The sequence below is a fragment of the Crotalus tigris genome, unplaced genomic scaffold, assembly GCF_016545835.1.
Source record: "Crotalus tigris isolate CLP2741 ecotype Arizona unplaced genomic scaffold, ASM1654583v1 scf7180000018938.1368258, whole genome shotgun sequence".
Taxonomy (NCBI): domain Eukaryota; kingdom Metazoa; phylum Chordata; class Lepidosauria; order Squamata; family Viperidae; genus Crotalus; species Crotalus tigris.
In genome coordinates, this window is record NW_024097283.1 from 44,602 (window position 1) to 68,550 (window position 23,949).

The following is a 23,949-nucleotide window of genomic DNA, read 5'->3' on the forward strand; positions in this document are numbered from 1 at the left end:
CTTAAAATAGGATTAACTTCTTGAAGGTTTTTAAAAGTATATGCAATATGTATATAATCAAAATGAGGTAAATAAAAATATGTCTCACCTTTTGCTTTCACTGAGTAATCCATCAAAGACAAAAACCACCTGTTGTTTTGTATTATGAAGTCTGTTTAGACAGACAGAGGGGTTTGGCACCTAATTGACTATGAAGTGTTTAGACAGATGTAATTGTGTGGCACCTAATTGTGTTCTTGGAAGTACTGAGATGTTTCTAATTGTGCTGCAGAATCCACTCATAATGCCGGCCGTATTGAGTGTTTCAGCCTGCTGCTAGTTTGGCCATCGTTCTATTTGGCTCATTTGTATATATAATCAAGCAATGAGACTTCCATCTTTCTGTGAACAAAAACAGCTTTCTATTTTGAAAAACAACATCTGGAAAGAAAGAATTGAGAAACCATATTCACATTGCTAAATCCTGCATCTTCATTGATGATGAAATATTCAAGTTTACTGTATGTATTTGCCTTAGTGACGTCTCTAGAAGGAGCAAGGCCTTCTTCTATTTTTGGAGGGACAGGGTTAGAGGGATTGGGATTTTAAAAGTCAAAATATCCTACCAGCAGCTTAGAATCATAACACAAAAACAAATGTTTTCCATTAAATTTCAAAATGTGATCTTGGAAGCTTTGACACTGCAGGTGATTCAGTATTTTACTAATTAATCAACCTAATCAATCAATCAATTAATTTGCAGATAGAAAAATAAAAGTTATGGAAGGTTGTTCTTGCATGCCAATTTTTGAGGTGTCCAAATCTATGCATTCTATAGCATTGTTAGCTAATCCAGCTGTACCAGACATAATATAGTTAGGCAAAGCAATAATTCTTCTTTATTTCCTGAAGGCAATTTCAGAGATTGGAAATAATGAAATACATTCCAATAATCTGTCCTGTAATAACACATTTGCTAAATTATAGCTTCTACAATGCCTAATCGACATAGACGTTTATCAAAATCTCACCTGAATTATAGTGTGTATAGAAATAATAATGGTCATTAGTTGTAAAAGGCTGCATCATATTGCCTTTAAATGTAATCCTTATAAAAATGAAACAAGCTTGTAATCTCTCCCAATATCATATTCCAGGAAAGTACATATGGGTAACTGCATATATATTCTCACGATGTTGGGTTAAAACAATGCAAGCATGAGTAGACAAGACTACAGAGAAATAGTCTGTAGACTATATAGAACTATGTGCCACTTGCCCATTTTTGAAAAAGAAATGATAGAGATGGGGAATTCTCTGTTCACATGGGTGCCAGCACATCAGTGCTGCTCATAATCTTAAAACAGATGAAGATAATCTGATGGAAATTTTGAGTGACAAAATATCAGTTTTGTACAACTGTTAAACTTCTACTGGTCTTCTTTGTACGTTGAAATGCCAAAGTCGTATTAGTTTTAGAGTGCCTTATCTCTTAGTTTAATCTTAGATCCTTGTGATGCCTAAGTGTGTGATTGTTGTCATAATTCCTTTGCATTTTCTGTAATAAAAAAACAGTTGGAAGGGTCCTTGGAGGTCTTATAGGGCGACCACCTGTTCAGGCAGGAGACTCTATACCAGGGGTAGGCAACCTTGGCTCTTTTATGACTCGTGGACTTCAACTCCCAGAATTCCTTGGCTCTTTTATGACTCGTGGACTTCAACTGCCAGAATTCTGGGAGTTGGAGTCCACGAATCATAAAAGAGCCAAGGTTGCCTAGCCCTGCTCTATACCATTTTGGACAAATGGATGTCCAATCTCTTTTTGAAAAGCTCCAGTGATGGACCACCCACAACTTCTGAAGGCAAAAACTATAGAATGTGCGGTATTGTGTTCTATAGTCACTTGCCTGCATCACTGGTGCAGAACAGAGCAGGGACACGGAATGGTGTGAAATCATGAATAAGTTTCACTGATTGCACATCTGCTACAACATGGAAAATCATGGGCTATTCTATAATTATATATTATGTATTATGGTAGTTCGGCTGTACAATTGCACAACCTGGTAAGAACATTTATTTATCATTTATGATTATAATGAAAAATGATGAAAAGTAAGAACAGATTCCAGAGTGAAAGCCAGGTTAGTCACTTGCAATACTACCAGCAAAGAGATCTGAAATGTTCTTTCAAGGGTTGAACAAATTGTTTCCGAATTTCCTGAGTAAATCTTTCGCATTGCTTTTCTCTTTTTGAAAGCTTTTTTGCTTTCTTGTTATAATATTAAAATATACTCTCCTGTCTCAAACTAGAGCAGTGGTTCTCAACTTTTTTAATGCCGCGACCCCCAACCGGTCGTAAGTCGAGGACTACTCAACTGGTGCAGCACCGTTTGCAGAATGGGACTTTTGGCGGGCTCAGCAGGCCAGAGACAGCCTGGACAATTCCTATTGGCTTTTGAAAGCCAATAGAATTAGACTCTATTCAAGAGAGTCTATTCTATTGGCTTTCAAAAGCCAATAGAATAAAAGGGAGTAGCACAGCTAAGGAAAAGGGGGAAAAAAATGGCGGACTGCGTTGTTTGGCGACCCCCGTGAAATGGTCGTTCGACTCCAAATGGGGTCCTGACCCACAGGTTGAGAACCACTGAACTAGAGTCATTTTTTTCAGTCTGGTTGACCCAAATTGCAACAGATTTAAATAATATAAGTTTTGTGCTCTTATTATGCAATGTAATTAATAGGGGCAGCATATTTGTGATAGGATATGCAGAGTCACATGCAACCAACTCTTAGCTAAGCATTCATTATTATCTTTGATCCAGAGAGACATTCCTTCACCCTTTATTATAAGGTTGATTATCCTATTATGAATTTGTGATCAAAACTTTGAGGCCATGGAATTCCAATTTGGTATGAACACCCTCCCCCCCCCAAAAGAAATGAATATACTCTATCATCTGAAATTTTCTTTGTTTATCCTGATATTGCTGTATCTTCCTTTTGGCTTTTCAAGGTAGACCAAATCAGAAAACTCACATGATGGCTATATCCATCGAGATAGGCTATATTATAACAGAATTTGCAAGCCTGATTGTGATTCTCCTTCCCTCCTTTGATGGAGGAGTTAGTCTCCCTCTGTTCTTAATACTGTCTCCCTTCCCAGGACTTAAGGAATGTTCTGTCCTCTTGATTTACATAATGATTTGTTTTCTGACTCTCTATACTCCCTTTGTTCAATTGGATAGAAAATGAAACTCTGCTACTTTCACTAAGTTTGGTCTCAGAGATAGCCTCCCCATTTCTTATTTGGCAGCTCTCTCCTGTCACCATCCAGAACAGATTTTGAATGGGGAACTGCAAGATTAAAGAGACTTTCCATTGCACCTGCAGACTTCTGGTTACATGACAGTGAGATACCTTTTGTATTGCCACACACCTCTTAAAGCAAAGCCTTTGTAGATATAAGTTTCCATACACATGTGAACAAAGGTATGGGTGCTAGATTCAGTAACTGATTCTTCTTAAGGATGGCTAATATGTCTCAGGTTCTGACAATTGCAGATTCAATTTGTTGGTGGGGTTTTTTAGAGTTATTAGTAACACATAGTTCCGACACATTTTTAAATTATTTGTAAAATTTCTAGTCTATTTTAAGATTATTAACTAGTGCGTATTCTGAGGGTAACAGCATTACTGCTCTTACTTGCAAAGTTATGTCTGATGTACAAATATATCAGTATTATTATTTATTAAACTTATTTGTCATCTAGTTTCAAAGCTTCTCTTCATTCATGCTCTCTGAATTGTTAAAAAAGTTGTCTGGTGAAATCTAAGTAGTTCGTATTTATATTGTAGATGCTGCTTCCTGTTGTGATCAGCACACCCTGTTCTGTGCATGTAGTGCTTTGGCTAGTCAGATTGGTGTGAAAATCTAAATACTAAATTAAGTATGGTGTTTTCTTGAGACTTAAGGTTCTTTTCAAAAATTGTAAAAACTACCATGTTTAAAGAACTGAAAATACTATCTGTCAAAGGACAAAAAGAAACCGTGCTGGCCAACTAGAAACTTTACCCCTTGCGATGACTTTTAAAAATCAGCAAGGTTTGGGAGAGATATATCTCTGAAAAAATCTTATGGGTTTATCTTAAGTTAGCATTTTAAACTGCTTTAAGCAATTAGCAGTCTCCCCTTTTCCTTAAGGGAAACAGAGAACACAGAGAAAAAATTCCATCCCATTGTGTTTTGGAAGAAAGCTTTACAGAAATTGTTTCATCAAACAATTTGGCAATTTGATCACAGTTATTACTGTGGTTTTACCTCACACTTCTTTAATATCAGGATACAGATAGTCCTTGACATATAATTGTAATTGAGCCTGGAATTACAGTCATGATTCATGGCAGTCATAAATCGAGGTACCATGTGACTGGATTCAGAGTTATGACTGTTTTTTAATGGTGATCATTAAGTGAACGCTGTGGTTGTGAAGTAGGCACCACAGTTAAGTGCATTTATTTTCCCCAATGGGCATTTTTTTGCCAGAAACTAGAGGTAAACTGGCAAAAACTGTCACAAATTATGTCCATGTGACCATGGGATGCTGCAAACAGCCATAAATGTGAACCGGTTACCAAGAACCCAAAATGTGATCACATGAACAAAGGGGCTATTGTAACTTTGAAAATGGGTTCTATGTACTTCTGGTATGGTCACTAAGCGATTGGCTGTAAGTAGAGGACTACTTGTAAATCCACATATTTTTTTCTTTATTATAGCAGCAGCTATTAAGCAAATGTATTTTTTTAAAAAGAATAAACCAGTAAAAGAGTCCATGATATTCCTGCTAACATTTCATAAAGTTCCATTACATTTGAATGCTATTATTAAGGATACAAAATGTGTTTATTTTATTTATTTGACAGTGTTTACGACCCAACTTGATCCCAAAGGGTCCTTGGTGGTATTCAACATTATACAAAACAAAAACAAAATAATACATATCTAAATCATAACAATATCAAAAGCAAAAAAAAAAAAAACCCGCAAAGAATACTAAGAATGGAACCCCAAAGAAAACCCAAGATAGGCACTCACCTGTGATTAAAAGGAACAATCTTTAACTTGCTTACTCAGCAGGGGGAAGGAGACTGAATATACTGTACTTCTGGGGGAGACTAATCCATAAAATTGGGTTGTTACAAACCAGAACTGTTTCGCCCATCATTTTAATCTGTATATTTTATAACAGCATGATAGAATCTTAAAACTTTAAAAATAAAACCATTTCACTGGAAATAGAAACATATCAAATTCAAAAGTACCTCTGTAATGGGAAGAATGCTTGTTTGGTTTTATCTTGCAGCTGGAAGACAAAATAAAGATTTTCCATGTAGGGCAGACATATCAAACACGCGACGTCACATGATATCGCACAACATATCCGGCCAGTTTTGCCATTGCCAGCAATGGGGTGGGTGCGGCTTCCACGTGACACGTCTGGCCCACAGGCTGGCAGTTTGACACCCCTAATGTAGAGGGTGGTAGTGATGTACCTTTTGGCAGGCAATGACTTGATACCAGTTTATTTGTTTTTTGTTGTAAAGAAATGCGGAAATTTGCTACTATTCTCTTCCTGCTTCCTTCTTTTTAGTCACTAAAATCAGAAAGAAAATAGAAAAGAAAATGTTTCCTTTGTCCTGTACTGTAATAAACACTTCATTGCCTTAAATCAGTTTCTCTTAAATAAATCTACAGCTTGCAACAAACGGCAAGCAGTGCTTTGGGGCCTCCTCCCAAAAGGGCCAAAGATACAACTTATATATCTCTTGCTTATGTCTCTCTCCCCTGTTCTTGCATTTCTATCCTAGCTACACCTTCTTCCATTCCCCTCTATTACAGGTAGTCCTTGACTTACAATCATTTGTTTAGTGACCGTTCAAAGTTACAATGGCACTGAAAAAAGTGACTTATGACCGGTTTTCAAATTTATGACCACTGCAGCATCTCCATGGTCATGTGCTCAAAATTCAGGCACGTAAGCAATTTAGCTCATACTGATGATGGTCGCAGTGTCCCGGGGTCATGTGATCACCTTTTACGACCTTCTGACAAGCAAAGTCTATGGGGAAACCAGATTTACTTAACAGCCATGCTACTAATTTAACAACTGCGGTGATTCACTTAACAACTGTGGCAAGAAAGGTCATAAAATGGGGCAAAATTCACTTAACAACTGTCTTGCTTAGCAACATAAAATTTGAGCCCAATTGTGCTTGTAAGTTGAGGACTACCCATATAATCCCCTCTTCAGAGTGAGGGTCAAGTGGCAGACAGAGCTTGCATAGGAGACTTGTGCCCTCCAGATGTAATAGGTGAACACACAGCAAACACTTAGTCTTGCCACAAGGCAGTGGGAATGTTGCTTCAGTATACTTTTGCATTACATTGATGAGCCTGCACATCTTCTGCCATGAGGATCCTCTTTTATCATTCCTCATCCATTCCCTCTCTTGTAATCGCACACTGTGATGGCCATGAGCCACACTTTGAGAAACAGTGGTTTAAAGAGTTGAAGAGAAGAGCTCCATGTATTCTCCTATATGGTATGAAGTTTTACCCTTGAATCTGAAGTGTTAATGATGATGATGATGATGATGGAAGAAACCTTGGAGGTCATCTAGTCCAATCCCCTGCTCTGGCAGGAAACCCTATACCAGGGGTGTCAAACTGCCAGCCCGCGGGTCAGATGCGTCATGGTGAAATCGCGCCCACCCCATTGCCGGTAATGGAAAAAAAGTCGCAATACGTCGCAACATGTCACATGACGTTGCGAATTTGACACCCCTGCCCTATACCATTTCAGACAAATGGCTGTCCAGTCTCTTCTTAAAAATTTCCAGTGTTGGAGCATTCACAACTTCTGGAGGCAAGAGGTTCCACTGATGTTCTCACTGCCAGGAAATTTCTCCTTAGTTCTTGATTGCTTCTCTCCTTGATTAGCATTGAAGGGAATACCAAGTTCTATTAAGCATGTAAACTAGAAGACAACCCAGTGCCAATTTTTACTCTGGAAGTTCTCCCCATCTTCACTCACTTCTTGTTGTATGAGTTAAAACTCGTCTTCTGCCTCATCTTTTTTAATTTCTTTATTTTCTAAAATACGTATGCAATTCACAAAACAATATTCAAACTTTTAAAACTTTCAAAAATAGAAATGAAACAAACTCACACAAACTAAAAATACAAATTTGGGGTGGGTGGGGGGATGTATCTTATATCAATAGTCACTGGTTTACTCATCTTCTGCCTCATCTTATAGTACACCTTTTATGTCTTGGGGTTTGCGGCATTGAAGCGACACACATACTCAAGTTGTAACCAAGTTCTTCTTTATTTGATCCATGTTACTACTCAGCAGGCCTTTTATAGTTTCCCAAACAGCTTATCATAGATCTCCTTTGTTTGCGCCTTGCGCCTGCGCACAAGGCCAGTGCCAACCAGTCTGGTCCCGGGCAGCTTTTGGTTTGCTCGGGACCATTTGCAACATTTCTGGGCCTGCTGAGCTGCCTCATCAGGCCCAGGACACAACAACACCCAATGCAGTGTCCAGGGTTAAATGAATAAATGGTTTGTTGTGTGGACAGAAATCTGTATCCCCATACAAGAGTTGCTGTGTATAATTGGAGACAGAGTAGAGCCATGAAATGTATACCCATAGCCTTTTAGGGCTAGATGAAATCACCCTATAACCTCCAGCATTGCTAATTACCGTAGAGAGCAACTTGTTTTCTATATATACATTGTTTATATACACAGCATTGGTCTGGTGATGAATAAGTGAGCAGACTGCATGCATCTCACTGGATAGTGTGTTGGCCAACAGCCACTTGAGAAAACTTTCCTACATATTTACACATGGATTTCAGACTGTAATATCAGGCAAGCAGCAAAAGTATTTGGGAGAGAACATACAGCTACACTCCTAATCAGATGTTATTCACTTTCATTGAAATAAATGTTCTGCCTCTGAGATGATTATTATCAGCAATTACTCTATACACTTTAAAGATGGAACTACTTGTTCTTTGGGGAAGCATGTGTTCTCTTACCATGTTTTGTTGATGCAAAATGAATGCAGAGATGGGATGTGTAGCTCTCAGGAGACTGCTCAGAGGAGGGAAGTGTTTAACTTCTCCTTGACCTACTAATCCTCTGTTGCAAATCTTCCTTCTCTGAGTCTGCCTGCTATGTTTCTCAGTCTCTTTATTGGTTCAGTCAGTTTCCCATTATCACTCCTTGGCTGGTAGAAACAATTACCTTTGCAGGGATTTGTAATTCTGTTTGAAAAAGAGCATGGTCACAAAAAATTAAAGACTCACTTTCCCATCATGTTTCTCTTGATGGAGGAATACTGACAGATTCCTATTTCCACTGAAATATGAGAAAGTATAATTGAGGTTAGAAGGATCTAGCTTCTGAACGCATATTCATAGTGTTGGGCTATTAATTTGCAGGGGTTGGGCTATTAATTTGCAGGAAAAGTCAGCTATTTTTAATAATAGAATAAAAGTAGTCCTTGACTTGTGACCATTCACTTAACAACCATTCACTTAATAACAGTTTGAATTAATAACAATCTCAGAAAAAGTTGCTTTATGGCCTGTAAAGCACTTCTGACTTTTGCAAAACATTTCACACAGATACACACACACACATATCATATCTGTCAGAATCCAATTATATTTCATCTTTAATTATCAAACATAGAAACTCCCAATTCTGCCTTCTCTGGATTCTGCCATAAGAGGGAGAAAAGGGGGAGAGCAAAGGGGCTTTATGGCCCTCACTTCCTTCAGCACACTTCAAAGGACTGAATGTGTGTTTATTGTGGCCTCTAAGCTTTAACATATCAAAGAAGAGTAATTGCCTTTCATGTAGTTATCTGAAGTCTCCATCCAGACGGAAGAAGAAAGGGGATGGAATTGTGATACTTGAAACTATCACTGGAAGGGGGGTTGATTGGGTGGGACTACTGGGGAACCCCTTAAAACCTTGAATGGGAGAGCTTGAACCCCAAGTCCTGTCTAATGTAAGGACCCACCCCACTTTGCATCTTAAGAAGACAGAACTCTTGGAATAGCTCTTCCAACAGGAATCCTTTATTAAGAGAAAATGGTTGCAGGCATGCTAGACAGGACTTGGGGTTCAAGCTCTCCCATTCAAGGTTTTAAGGGGTTGGCCTTAGCAAAACTTTTCATCCAGCACATTTACAGATTGCACGGGGCACCCCAACGCATCATCTCTGATAGGGGAGTGCAATTTACGTCTGCATTTTGGAAGGAATTTTTATCCCTCTTAGGGACCACTCAGGGATTGACATCTAGCCACCACCCTCAAGGAGATGGACAAGCGGAACGGTGCCAGTCGGTACTTGAGCAATATTTGAGATGTTTTTAAATTTCCAACAGAGTGATTGGACGGACTTACTTCCTTTTGCAGAAGTTGCCTACAATAATGCAGTCCACTCCAGCACAGGCTACACTCCTTTTCAAATAGCCAACGGCCAAAGTTTCAACCCTATGCCAGAGTTAACCCCAAAAGAACCAACGATCCCTTCACTGAAAGAATGGATGGAAAACCTACAAAACACCTGGCCAATAGTCAGAAAATCACTAGATGAAGCTAGGCGGGCATACAAAGCACAAGCCGATAAAAAAAGGGTTGAGCCTACACCATTCATTATAGGAGAAATGGTGTACTTATCTACAAAATACCTAAAGTCCCTACAGCCCTGTAAAAAACTTGGACCAAAATATATAGGACCTTTTCCAATTAAAAGGATCATAAATCCAGTAACAGTAGAATTAGAATTACCAAAAAACCTCAGGCAAATACACCCAGTTTTTCATTGCAGCTTGCTGAAAAGAGAGCATCAGTCACCTCTACGGCCAAAAATCCCCCCCCACCACCTCCAATCATGGTGGAGGGGGAACAACACTTCGAAATAAAAGAGATCCTTGACTCTAGGAGATATCATGGAACAACTCAGTACCTAGTTGCCTGGAAACACCTCCCTGCCTCACAAAATGAGTGGGTCCATAAACGTCACGTCAGAGCTCCGAAGCTATTGAAGAAGTTTCACACAGAGTATCCTAACAAGCCTAACTAAATTCTTTACTTGTGTTTTCTTTCAGGTGGATCTCTCTTATTGTTAAGAGGGGCCGGATGTCAGAATCCAATTATATTTCATCTTTAATTATCAAACATAGAAACTCCCAATTCTGCCTTCTCTGGATTCTGCCATAAGAGGGAGAAAAGGGGGAGAGCAAAGGGGCTTTATGGCCCTCACTTCCTTCAGCACACTTCAAAGGACTGAATGTGTGTTTATTGTGGCCTCTAAGCGTTAACATATCAAAGAAGAGTAATTGCCTTTCATGTAGTTATCTGAAGTCTCCATCCAGACGGAAGAAGAAAGGGGATGGAATTGTGATACTTGAAACTATCACTGGAAGGGGGGTTGATTGGGTGGGACTACTGGGGAACCCCTTAAAACCTTGAATGGGAGAGCTTGAACCCCAAGTCCTGTCTAGCATGCCTGCAACCATTTTCTCTTAATAAAGGATTCCTGTTGGAAGAGCTATTCCAAGAGTTCTGTCTTCTTAAGATGCAAAGTGGGGTGGGTCCTTACAATATCTGATCATGTGATTCTGATCTGTATACTTCGCAAGTGGTTGCCAAGTACTCAGTGATCATGTGATCATTGTTTTCAATATTCTTTGCTGGCTTCCCCAGAAGTTTAATGGGGAAGCCAGCAGGAAAACTTTCAAGTTGCTGCTGCCTCCTGAGAAAACTCCCTCTCGTCTTTGATGGCTGGCTGAAAGACCTGCCTGCTGAAGGATTTCAGCTCCAGGCCAAACCAAACAGTCATAAAGCTGAAATCTTTTGGCTGGCAGCTTTTTCAGCCAATCTCCAGAGAGAAAGAGCTGCCCACCAAAGGATTTCAATTCCATATGAAGTTGGACTGGCCTGTAGCTGAAATCCTTCAGAAGCCAGCTCTTTCACTCAGACCCCATTGATTAGAGGGAGCTAAAATCCAAGCAGGATTTTCAGCTCCTGAATGGTGAGACAGCATAATAAGCTAAGGAATGTGATGTGCCTCATAGGTCTTGGGGGCTGGCACAGGCCACATGTCTCTATTCAGGGGTTAAAAATATTTTCTTGGCAAGGAGGATTTTCAGCTTTTGAGCCGAGACACACGCATGCAGCCTGCATCAAACCTCCTATGGTCTCCCCCAAATCCTTGAGGCCCTCTGTGCTCCTTACCTGACACTTTGTCCACTTAATGGCTGGGAAGACTGCAATTGCATTCATTGACCAAAGCAGTCACGGGCTATTTTGCTTAATGACTGCTCTGCTCAACAACTAACATTCTAGTCCCAATTGTGGAGGTAACTCAAGGACTACCTATAACTGTATATTTTTCTTATATTTATATAGACCTAGAGCTGGCAACCTTTTTACTGCTAAGCACCACCTTCTCATGGGACTAGACTAGAAACAGGGAGACAAGTCCCACATTACGAACAAAGTCAGCTAGGTGATCATGGGCCAGTCACTCTCTCTCAGTCTTGGGAAGGAGGCAGTGGCAAACTACTTTCAAATTATTGCTAAGAAAACTGCAGTGACTTCTCCAGGGAATTGCCAGGAATCAAGACTGATTTGAAGACTCTGAACCCCCCCCCACACACACACACATTAGAGCAGTGGTTCTCAACCTGTGGGTTGGGACCCATTTGGGGTCCAACGACCATTTCACGGGGGTCGCCAAACAATGCAGCCCGCCATTTTTTTTCCCTTTTCCTTAGCTGTGCTACTCCCTTTTATTCTATTGGCTTTTGAAAGCCAATAGGATAGACTCTCTTGAATAGAGTCTAATTCTATTGGCTTTCAAAAGCCAATAGGAATTATCCAGGCTGTCTCTGCCCTGCTGAGCCCGACAAAAGTCCCATTCTGCAAATGGTGCTGCACCAGTTGAGTAGTCCTCGACTTACGACCGGTTGAGTAGTCCTTGACTTACGACCGGTTGGGGGTCGCGGCATTAAAAAGGTTGAGAACCACTGCATTAGAGATATTGATTTAGAACAGTAGAAACTCACAACAGGTAAAGAGCATCTCCATGGAACTTTGAGTTAAAAGTGAAATGTGGAAGTAAGAGAGTAATTCTTTAAAAACAACATGACTTTTCTTGACCTTCAATGAGGTATCGTACATTCTTCATTCTTAAGTCCTGCCAATGAAAAGTTGCCCTTCAGCTATAGAAGTGCCCTTTGAAAAGTAATCAATGTGGCTTACTTGTAGGTGGACAGCTGGCCAAGAAGCAAACCCAAAACTCCCCTCTTGTTTTCAGGAATCATTCAGAAAAGAGACAGTCTCTGATTGAATCCAGATTGAGCTGTTTCCTGTTAGCGTGCTAACTCAGCCTGCAGTGTCTTATTCCACAAGTCAGTGTTATTGAATGGTTGTCTGCCAAAGCGCTCTTAAAAATTTGGGGGCAGAACTGCTTTAATAACGCAGACCAAAATTATGCCTTAGATGTTCCTTCAAATGACTTCAAGCATATTGTTGTTGGTAGCTGATAAAATGTACTTTTATTTTTTTAAGCACACAAATGCAAGGAAACATTTTTTGATGTCTCCCCCACAACTGTAGCATTCCTTTCCTCTAGAGAACCATCAAAGCCCAAGTCTGAATATTTTCGGGAAGAGCTTTACTCAAGTTTCTGTTTGAGCCTGAATTAAATAACCAGGTGTGGTAACTTGAATTCTGATTGGTATTTTGGGGTGTATGCAGAGGGTGGGTGCTATTTCTAAATGCTAACTACCAAACATTATTGGTCAAAGTTATAAACTGAACTAATGAATTAAATGGAAATGTAGAATGAAGTATATCAAAAGCTATTAGAATGATTTTATTGATTGATTTGGAAGATTTATATGGCCACCCACTCACTCTCAGTGACTCTGGGCATCAGTATTAAAGCCACAATCTGATTTTTATTTCTACAAAGAGAAGAAATACAGTAGGAAAAATAGGAATAAGATACAGAAGAAAAAAATCTCACAGATTAGTGGCATACACATTTAATCAGAGACCTAATGGCTTGATAAATGTTATGGAGATTGTGGCATGTAAAGAAGGACTCTTAATCCCTGCCTCTGCTGCAATAATCATGACTGTCTGCAGTAAAGCTTACTACTGGGAGGCTGGAAATCAAAAAAGCACTTTTTCAGAATAATACATTTTACTAAAAGGCATTCATTAGATGCATGGGATAGCTGGGTTGTTGTGGATTTAAATTAGGATGAGGTGGGAGGAAGGGAGGGGGAAGATAGGTTATGCAGATACAGGTTACATGTGTAAGGGAGTACAAGTATCTTATAAATTCACAACTGCAATGTGTTACAAACCCACTGTATTTGTTGAGACATTCTGAAATTGCCTGAAAACCTTTGAGTATGTGAGTGAATCTCATTTGATGGTGTTGTTAACGTTTTCCAAAATGGTTACTTCTGAAGTCTACAACAGAAAGTCCGATTGTAGGGAGTTGAAATGCTGTGATATTATGTGGTCCTTGTTTTGAGCCCTGATGTCAAACATGTGTCTTGATAATTATTTTGTACAAAGTTTCCTTGTTTGTCCTATATAGAATCCAGAAGGGGATTGCTGGCAGGTGGTGACATACAGTATATCACATTGGAGCATTAAGCAGAGATATAGATGTATGAATTTTAAAACATGGAAAGCTGTGTTTTATGTTTTTATGGTGAAATGATGAAAATGTCTTTCATGTTGCTTTTTCCATTTCACCATTAAAAACATAAACACGGGAGGTAGCTCTGCACATTTTACAACTGTGTGCAAATTCATATACCGGTAACTGCATACAGTAGTGAAATGTGTGCAATGGAAAAGGCCCTTTCACCTCCCTTATCATCTTGATACTGTAACAGAAATTGCAGCTTTTCTCAGTTGGATTCTCTCTATAACATATGCATGGATGCTTTTCATAATCTTAAGTGCTAGTGATGGATCTTCTCTTAAGAGATTGCTGGTGTCTTCTAGAGTAGACCTCGCTGCCTTAAAATACTGCCTGATAGTGTTTCTTTTCCGGAATCTGTTAACACTAAGGGGATGGACATATATGTTCTGTTTCTAGGAATATGATCTTGTAATTCGATACAAATGGTGAAAAAAAATTAAATATTTCTCACCTCTTAGATCAGTGGTGGCGAACCTATGGCACGAGTGCCAGAGGCAGCACTCAGAGCACTCTCTATGGGCACGCATGTCATCACCCCAGTCCTAAGCCTTCAGCTGTGTTTTATAAAACCTTTTCACTTCAGGCCTCCGCTGCCGTGTGCAAAAAAAAAAAAAAAAAGGTTCATCAATCAGTCAATTTCAACTTCTTGCGGGGAAAAAAAATCTTGCAAAGTTGGAACTGATTGATTGAACTTTTTAGTCCCACCCAGTTTGCCATTACCACCGCAGCCATGCCCAGCCAATGGGCCAGACCCAGCCAATGGGCCACACCCACATGGCACCCGACGATGCATAAGTGGGTTTCGCGTTGCAGTTTGGGCACTCGGACTCTAAAAGGTTCGCCGTCACTGTCCTAGATATTGCCTAAGTACTAATCTGTTCCCTTTTTCTTTCTTTCCTCTTTTGTTCTCAGTTCCCATCTCTCCAGACTGGTTTATTCATTATCTTTGTGGAAACTACATTGCTGGAAAACAAATTTGTGCACAAAGTTAGCCACATGGTTAGCTGTTTATATGAACAGCTGCCCATGTGGTTTGGCTCAGCAGTACATATGCCAGGTCAGCTTCTTTATGGGTTCATCTTTAAGCATACATTTGATTACTGTGTCTGACACACACGCATTTCATGCCCGCTATATGATACAGATATATTGAAATACATATTTCACTAAGATAATGCATACAGAATCTTTGTTTTACAAACAACAGTGGTGTGTGTGGTTTTTTTTAAAGTAAAGACAGATGAAAGATACCACTGCAGACTGCTAGCTCTGCCTCCTAATGTTTGGTGAAGTGTTGACTTCTCCTTTTCCTTACATTTATGGGCCAGCATGCCATCACTCTAGAAGTTTGATCTCCAATGTCCCTTCCGACTCTTGCTATATTTTTATTCTGTTACTGGTTTCCAATGTGAGTCCATTTTGCTAGATCAGGGGTGTCAAACTGCCAGCCTGCAGGCTGGATGTGTCATGGCAAAACTGCGCCCATACCATTGCTGGCAATAAAAAAAAAGTCACGATATGTCGCGACACGTTACGTGACTTTGCGAATTTGACACCCCTGTGATAGATGCTTAACTGTGGAAGACCATCTTCTGCAGACTTAGAATGACTGATCTATTTATCTATTAACACTTTATTTACTCAGAATGAGGAGTTTTTGAAAGTCTTTCATAGCTGATCTAAGTTATCTTTGATTCCTATAGAAAAATAATATAACACTTTTGCACATATTCAAATTACTTATGACTATCGAATAATTGCTTTTATCTGATGAAATACCCCATTCTATTTGTTAATGGATTAGGGTTTTCTGTACTTTTTTTCTTTCTTAGTTTATTGAAATGCAGATTCCTCATCCATCTCATTTTTTGAAATGAGATCCTACTATGCTGAACCACTGGAGAAAAAAAATGCCTGCTAATCATTTAACAACAAGAATGAAACTAAAAAGTACAGTATATGTCTGATCCCTGAAATACAAATGAAGGAATGTAACATTGCAACCATGGGTTTATTTGAATTATGTCAGATTTGGGTGTGAAACCTGGGTTGCCTAGAATAATTGTAAAATAATAAACTCCTAGATTTATTTTAAAAAGAAGAAAGCTTAGGGAAATCTTAGCTTTTCAAGAAAAGAAAAATCAGATTAAAATGTTTCAAGCCAGCAAGCTTTGCTATGTTGAGCAAAGTTCTCTAGCATTCTGATATGCAAAATATATGTGTGGATGAAATTAAGCAGCTCAGATAGAAATGTTGCTAAATGGTAAGGAAGTTAATGAAGTTGCAACAAACCCATCTGCTCTCTTGAGCTCAGCTTCAATCACAGGGTGTCAGAACTGATTAGCGAGGGTATTCAGCCCTTAAAAGCTGTTGGCCCTTTCTTGGTCAACTGTTATACCACATTCTCTGACTCGCAATGCCTGTAGAGTCCAGTTAGATCTCTCAGAATTCATAATGATCAAAAGATGTTTGAATTAGTCTGTGTCATTATTTGTTGTTTGCTTCAGTGTATGTATTCAGCTGCTTTGTGGTTTCCCCTTCTCCAGGTGTTCTCAAGCACCCGCTCTGTTTTGTAACTACTCTAAATCTTCAGACCATTTCATTGCACCTAAAAAGATATTGTGTGCAGTCTTTTCTCCAGCAGGATGGCTGTAGAGTCCAAATGGATGGGTTCTATGACGGCCTTCCTGCCTGGCAGACTGGGTAAAAACTTCGGCCACACCCCTTCCTTTGGGCGTGACCCCAGTTTTGACTCAGTCTCGAAGCCTGGTAGAAGTGCGAGAAGCAGCTCTTAGGAAAGAAGAGTTTTCACAAAGAAAAGAATATCCTCTTCCAGTTTTTTTTTTTTTTTCCTCCCCTTTTTGCAGCAGGCAGGGATCCCGGGCAGAGGAATAGAACACCGACGCCTCCCAGCCAGGATCGTCGGAGTGGTGAGAGGATCGCCAGGGCGGTTAGCCAGGGGGGCTCGGGCCGGTCAGTGGATCTTCCGCGGATCCCGCCAAACAGCTGTTTGGCGCGGGGACATTTCCCGGACCACCCGCCGGGCAGCTGAGTGGCACGGAGGCCACTCGGTCCGGCGGAGGAGCTGAGGCGCCGTTCAGCGCCAAACAGCTGAGCGGCGCGGGAAAACAGAGCGCTGATCAGCTGAGCGGCGCGAGAAGCGCAGCGCGCCCAAACCGACCGGCAGAGCCTCAGCGCCGTTTTTTCTCCCCCAGCGGAGAGGCACAGCCCCCTTAAGGACAAAAGAGCCATTCAAGCCGGTTAATTACCCTATTGCTGGCTATTAAAGACCCGCCATTGTTGGAGCCTCGTGGCTCATCCGGCTACTATTGGGAGGCGGGGCTTCCTCCCATTCGCCATTTTAAACAAGCAGTTTAGCCGCCGCTTTTTTTTCCTTTACATTAAGACACTTGGGCAAGAGGAAGGAAGAGGAATAAAAGATTAGAACCTCTATCAGTTCTGAGCGTGGTCTGCTACCACAGCCACAGACCGGGGGAGAGAGAGATATAAACTGTACTTTTGTCTGGACTAGGTGAGGAGGTGAGGAGGAATATTTTTTCTTTTCCTAACTGTTCCTATAGTGACCTTTAGTCACTGCCTTGCAGGATCTTCTGTCCAAAGATTCCTGTCTGTCCGGCCATTGTTTGTATAGGCAGAAGAGGGCACAGCCCCAAGCATCTGCATCTGATCTGCGTATCTCATCCCCCCTTTCCAGGCATTGCCTACTCGGGGTGTCTGGCACAATGGCAGACAATGTCTCGTATTCAGTCACACAGGTCCCTCAATTGTCCCCCCCACAGCAACAACAAAAACGCAGATCTTCTGAATCAGAGGTGGGGGGGAAGAAGAAAGCTAAAACAAAGCACCTTTCTCAGAAGGGACAGTCCAAAACGGCTGAGCGAGAGGCTTTGAGGAGACATTTGGCTTTAGAAAGGCAAATTAGCAGAGCACAGAGAACCAATGTCAATGGGACAAATTTGGTTTCCCCTGTCCCAGGGGTGGCACCCAGCACAGAACCTACTGCCGAGGAAGTGCTCAAGACTTGGTCTCCTCCTGGGGAAACTGAACAGTTAGATTCCTCCAATCCCTCCTCACCAGCTTCTTCACCCGACCACACTCCAGCGCCTCACCCCAACGACAAGGCGCAGGAGAACATATGGTCGGCACAATTTCATGCATTCATGCAGGATGCATTCTCCCAGTTCATGGCTTCTAAGGGGCAAGTGGCCTTTCACACACCCCGTAAGGGACGGGCTAGGCCGCCCCCTACCAGCATCTCTGAAACTTCCTCTCAATTGGGAGAGGGTGACTCAGTAGACCTGGACATGTCAGACATGCCCCTCTCGGAGGACGAGGAGACCGCACCTGAGCAGGCGACAAGCTCTGGCCTCTTTAACCCAGCGCTCCTAAAATCACTCCTGATAAAGGCAGTTTCCACAGTCAACCTAACATCAGTACAGGATGAGAAGCCCTCAACAAGCAAGGAGGCCAATCCTCTATTTGCCAAAAAGGTTCCACAGGATAAGTACATCCCATGTGCGGAGGTCTTTATGACCACGCTGGAGGAACAATGGTCCTCACTTGCGAGCCCACCGGCACCTAACAGCGCGGAAAGAAAGCTTTTCAACCTATCTCCCTCCTTCTCTAACATGTTAGAGGTTCCCACTGTAGATAACCCCTTGATCTCATTATTTTCTACCTCCGCGATTCCAGGAGACATGGCGGAGGTCTTGAGACCTGAGGAGAAGAAATTTGAACACTCCCTCCGGCGTTCCCATATGGCCGCAGCCTGGGCGGCCAGAGCAGCCACTTCATCATCATTCTTCGCGAGGGCCAGTATCATGTGGCTGAGGGAACTGCAAGGCACGGTGCCTCCAGACCAGGTCAGAGTACACCAAACATTGGCCAAGCTCCTCGCGGCCTCTCAATTCGTGTCTGACGCTTCACTGTACGCAACAAAGTATGCGGCAAGGTCCATTGCGGCCACAGTGGCCTCGCGAAGGCTACTGTGGCTCAAAAATTGGAAGACAGACCTGAGGTCCAAATGGCGTCTTTCGACGTCCAAATACAGTGGAGAAGCCCTGTTTGGTTCCATTCTGGACCCACACGTCAGCGAAGGCAGAGACAAGAAAAAAATCCTAGTGCATCCATCAAAGAAGTTAGACAGGAGAGGCAGTCAGGACTTCCGGAGACAGGGCTCCCGCCCAGGAAGCCCCTGGGAATGGAGACAGCCCTTTCGATCAGGGCAATCCTGGGACTGGCCCAGAGGCTCACGATCCTTCTATCCGAGACAGGATCGAACCCAGGATCGCCAAAGCCCGGGAGCCAGAGGCCAGTTCCAGTCCAGACGCCCATATAGGGGAGCGGGAGGCAGATCCTTTAAGCGTACCAAGTGACGCCAAACAGGACACTCCCATCGGGGGTCGGTTAGGAAACTTCATCGAGGTCTGGGAGCAGACCACCACCGACGCCTGGGTCTTGGAAACGATCAGGCATGGCCTGACCTTAGACTTTTGTTCTCCCCCACCAAGCCGGTTCATCAGATGCCCCATCTCCAGAAAGGTACACAAGACGAGGCTGATAACTTCGGCCATAGCTCACCTCCTGTCAATTCAAGCCATAGAGAGGGTACCAAAGGAAGAGGAGGGAAGAGGATTTTATTCCATCCTCTTCGTTATTCCAAAGACATCAGGAGGGTGGAGAGCAATATTGGACCTGAAGGGCCTGAATCATTTCATAAAGTACAGGAAGTTCAAGATGCACTCATTGAAGTCCATCCTAGCCAGCGTCAGGGAAGACGATCTATTATCCTCAATAGATCTCACAGAGGCGTACCTACACATTCCCATCCATCCCAGCTACCGGAAAGTCCTCAGATTTACCTACGCGGGCCGGCATTACCAATACAGGGCCTTACCCTTCGGACTATCTTCAGCACCAAGGGTATTTACCAAAATCCTAGCTGTAATAGCAGCCCATCTCAGGCTGATGCCGGTTCGCGTACAGTTTTATCTGGACGACATCTTGATTCAGTCCAGATCTCAGGAACAAGCAAGGGCAGATCTCAAGACCACGATCCGAACCCTACAGGGGCACGGATTCTCGGTCAATCTAAACAAGAGCCACCTCATTCCCTCAAGGAGACTGCAACACCTGGGCGCGGTGATAGACACGTCACAGTGCAGGGTATTCCTTTCCCAGGAGCGACTGATCAGCATATCCAAGCTAATCCACCAAATTCAAAAGATCAGGAGAGTGCCCTTGCTACAACTCTCGAAGCTCCTGGGGAAGATGATATCTTGCATGGGCATCATCCCATGGGCAAGGCTCCACTCGAGGGAGTTGCAGTGGTTCCTCCTACCCTACCAGAGGAGGAACCTCAGCACCTCCAGCAGGAGAGTGCCGGTACCAGCACAGGTGATGAAATCACTAAAATGGTGGCTATCCCCCATGACACTCAAGGGGAGCATATTCAGGGAACCGAACAGGGTCACGCTCACGACAGATGCGAGCCTGTTCGGATGGGGAGCCCATCTGGGGACCCAGATAGCACAGGGCCAGTGGGGTCAGAAGGACCTGTCACACAGCATCAACTGGCTAGAGCTCCGGGCCATACACCTGGCCCTCCGTCATTTCTCACACCTAGTAACGAGGAGGCACGTCCTCGTGCTTACAGACAATGTAGCAGCCAAGGCGCATGTAAACAAGGAGGGAGGAACGAAATCAGTGGAACTAATGAAGGAAGCATTGGCTCTGTCTCGGTGGGCAGAAGCCAATGTGAGTTCCATCAGAGCGGAACACATCTCAGGGGAGACAAACACCCAGGCAGACTCCCTGAGCAGAGCCAAGGTGGACCAGTCGGAATGGCGTCTGGACCCGGCTCTCTTCGAGGAGATCTCCCGGAGGTTCGGACAACCGCACCTAGATCTATTTGCCAACCACAAGAACACACAGCTCCCCAGGTTCTTCTCCAGATTCCCGTCCCCGGGATCGGAGGGAACGGATGCTCTCAGGTGCCGGTGGCCGGCGCAACTCCTGTACGCCTTCCCACCACTGCCATTAATACCGGCAACCATACGCAAGATGATCCTGGAGGGCGCAGAAATGGTCTGCATTGCCCCTCACTGGCCACGGCGCCCGTGGTTTGCCGACCTCGTGGACCTTTCGATATCACCTCCGTGGAGGATCCCCCCGGACAAGGTAAAACTCAGTCAGGGCAAGCTTGTACACCCAGATCCCCAGTGGCTACAACTAGCCGCTTGGCATTTGAGCGGCAAAGCTTAACTAAACAATCTTATTCTGCAGGGGTGATATCGATCATACAGGCATCACGAAGAGCGTCCACTAATAGGATTTATGACGCTACGTGGAAGGGATTTTGTAGGTGGTGCGCTTCGCTTCACCTAGACCCGACCGCAGTATCTATTCCCAATATCCTAGATTACCTACTGGAGGGTCTTAATAAGGGCCTGTCAGTCAATACTATCCGCAGACAGATATCGGCCCTCTCAACTGTACTCTCCTGCGACAACTTAACTTCCCTAGCACAGCATCCAGCTATTAATGCCTTTTTAAAAGGGGCATCTAACACAAAGCCCCCAGTCATACACAGGTACCCGTCCTGGAACCTGCCTAAGGTCCTTCTAGCCTTGACATCAGCACCCTTCGAACCTCTTGAAACATGCTCACTCCATCACCTATCACTGAAGGTAGCTTTCCTTGTGGCAATTACTTCAGCAAGAAGAATCTCAGAACTAGCAGCACTGTCAGTAAGGAAGGATCTGTGTACCTTTTTCAAAGACAGGGTCGTTCTTAGACCAGACCCGACCTTCATTCCGAAGGTAAATAGCATCTTTCACAGATCTCAGGAACTTTCGCTTCCTGATTTCTGTCCAAGACCCAAACATAGACTAGAACACAGATGGCACAAGCTGGACGTGCGGAGAGCGCTGTGTTTCTACGTGAAACGCACCTCGGCTTTCCGAAAGACTGAAGCATTATTTGTGTCCTTTCAACCAGCAACTATGGGAAAGAAGGTATCTCCTTCCACCATAGGCAGGTGGATCAGAGCCTGCATAGCGCAGGCCTACGTCTCACAGGATTTGCCAGCACCCACTCAGGTGACTGCTCACTCAACTCGGAGCGCAGCTACATCTGCGGCGTGGCTAACGCAAGCTCCGGTGGAAGAGATTTGCAGGGCCGCAACCTGGTCCTCACCTTCGGTTTTTATTCGACATTACCGTTTAGACTCCCTAGCAGCAGCAGACGCGGCTTTTGGCAGAAGAGTTCTTCAACAAGTCGTATCTGCTCAGAGTTCGGTAGCCTAGACATTCCCTCCCAGGGGGACATGAGGGCTTTGGTATGTCCCATCCATTTGGACTCTACAGCCATCCTGCTGGAGAAGGGGCGTTGTCTTACCTGAACGCCTTTTCTCAGCAGGATGATGTAGAGTCCAAGCCCACCCAGAGGATAGGTCTAGGCAGGGATATAATAAAGATATAATAAAGAGCTGCAAGGTTAATTCCAACAAAGTTTCTCGCCTAAGTCAAAACTGGGGTCACGCCCAAAGGAAGGGGTGTGGCCGAAGTTTTTACCCAGTCTGCCAGGCAGGAAGGCCGTCATAGAACCCATCCATTTGGACTCTACATCATCCTGCTGAGAAAAGGCGTTCAGGTAAGACAACGCCCCATTTCTACCATTAAGAGTTTAATAATTCTTGCCCCCCACTTTTTCTTGATTTGTCTATTAACACAGGTTGAAGGGGACCAACTTCCGCCAGGACACACTGTCAGCCAATATGAAACTTGTAAGATCAGGACAATAAAGGCAGGCACTCTAGAGAAGCTTGTAGAAAATTTATTGACAGCATTTGGGGACAATGACTTTACCTACATCAGCATATTTCTGTCAACATACCGAGGATTTGCATCTACAAAGGAAGTTCTGGAATTGCTCCTTGATAGGTAAGAAATAAAGAAAGAATATATATTTAATAAATTAATATAACAGTTGTTTAAAACAATGGTGTGTTTCAAGAGATTATAATGAGCTGCATATTGGTAGATTAGGGTTTGGTTCTGAACATTCATTTTAAAAGAAGGGTCTATCATTTGCTATTCCAGTTCTTTATAATCAAGTCTATGTCTTATTTTGTTCCCAGTATGAATTCACTGTGGGAGCTTAACATCTAATATGCAATATTTAGCATCTCAAGTATCTCAGCATTTATTCCTCAAAGAAACTACAGGGTTCTTATTCTTTTGAGTAGTAAGAAGATAGAAAATAAGTATGGTTTTAGAGTGCAGCTTTAATGCTGAGTCAATGTATATGTCTCAGTCTTTTTATATGTAATATCTTCTCTCGTGTCATTTTTAGGCATCAGTCTTTATTCTATGTCCTTATTTTTTAAAAAAATGTCTCAAACTTCATGCCAATGGAGTTTAATAGGTCATTGCAGACAGATTTGCAAACATAATCTAAATTTCTGGTTTCAATAAATGTAACATGTTTATGTATCATTGATTAAAAATAGTAGGTTAGGCAGAGGTTCTCAAACTTTCTTGGTTCATTGTGCCCATTTTCTTGCGGAAATAATTACAAGTAAATTGATTATTTTCACTTATTCCCTGCACTGCATCCAGAATGTACCTTGAGCTTCTGATTCATGGCAATGTTATAACAGTATAACACATAAGAGTGAATGGCACATCTGTTTTGCAAGTCACTCTCTCTTCTTCTCGTAAGTCAGTGGAGAGTTTACCTTATTCCATGTGAGGTTGCTGATAGTTCCATCCATTAGGCAAGTCTACACAGAAATCAATCCTGGAAGGAGTACTAACTCCCAGGTATGTGTCATCCCATCACACCTGGAATGCATTAAGCTAGGGAAGGCTGGAATGTACCATTGATTGTTAAAATATTATTACCTGATTTAGATTAGAAGATACAATAGTTATAAAAGCCAGGTCGAGTAAAGCCTTCAGTGTGATAAAGTAAGTTGTTTTTTCTCACACTAAAAAAGAAAAAATGAAATAACTGGACACAATCACATTTTATTTTTTGCCTTTCCCCAAGAAATTATGGTAATGGAGGGGTGGGTGAATGTATGTGTGAGTGAGAGAGAGATTCTTAAGAACTTTTCATTTTC

General features: G+C 42.5%; 1 protein-coding gene across 2 annotated transcripts in view; it reads left to right on the forward strand.

Moving 5' to 3' along the window:
• RGL1 (ral guanine nucleotide dissociation stimulator like 1) overlaps window positions 1–23,949 on the forward strand; it is a 114,819-nt gene that overhangs the window by 23,419 nt on the left and 67,451 nt on the right. For both annotated transcript variants that reach the window (XM_039357605.1, XM_039357604.1), the window contains exon 3: window positions 22,557–22,765. In XM_039357605.1, the coding sequence (XP_039213539.1) occupies window positions 22,557–22,765 (209 nt within the window). The remainder of the gene's footprint in view (window positions 1–22,556; window positions 22,766–23,949) is intronic.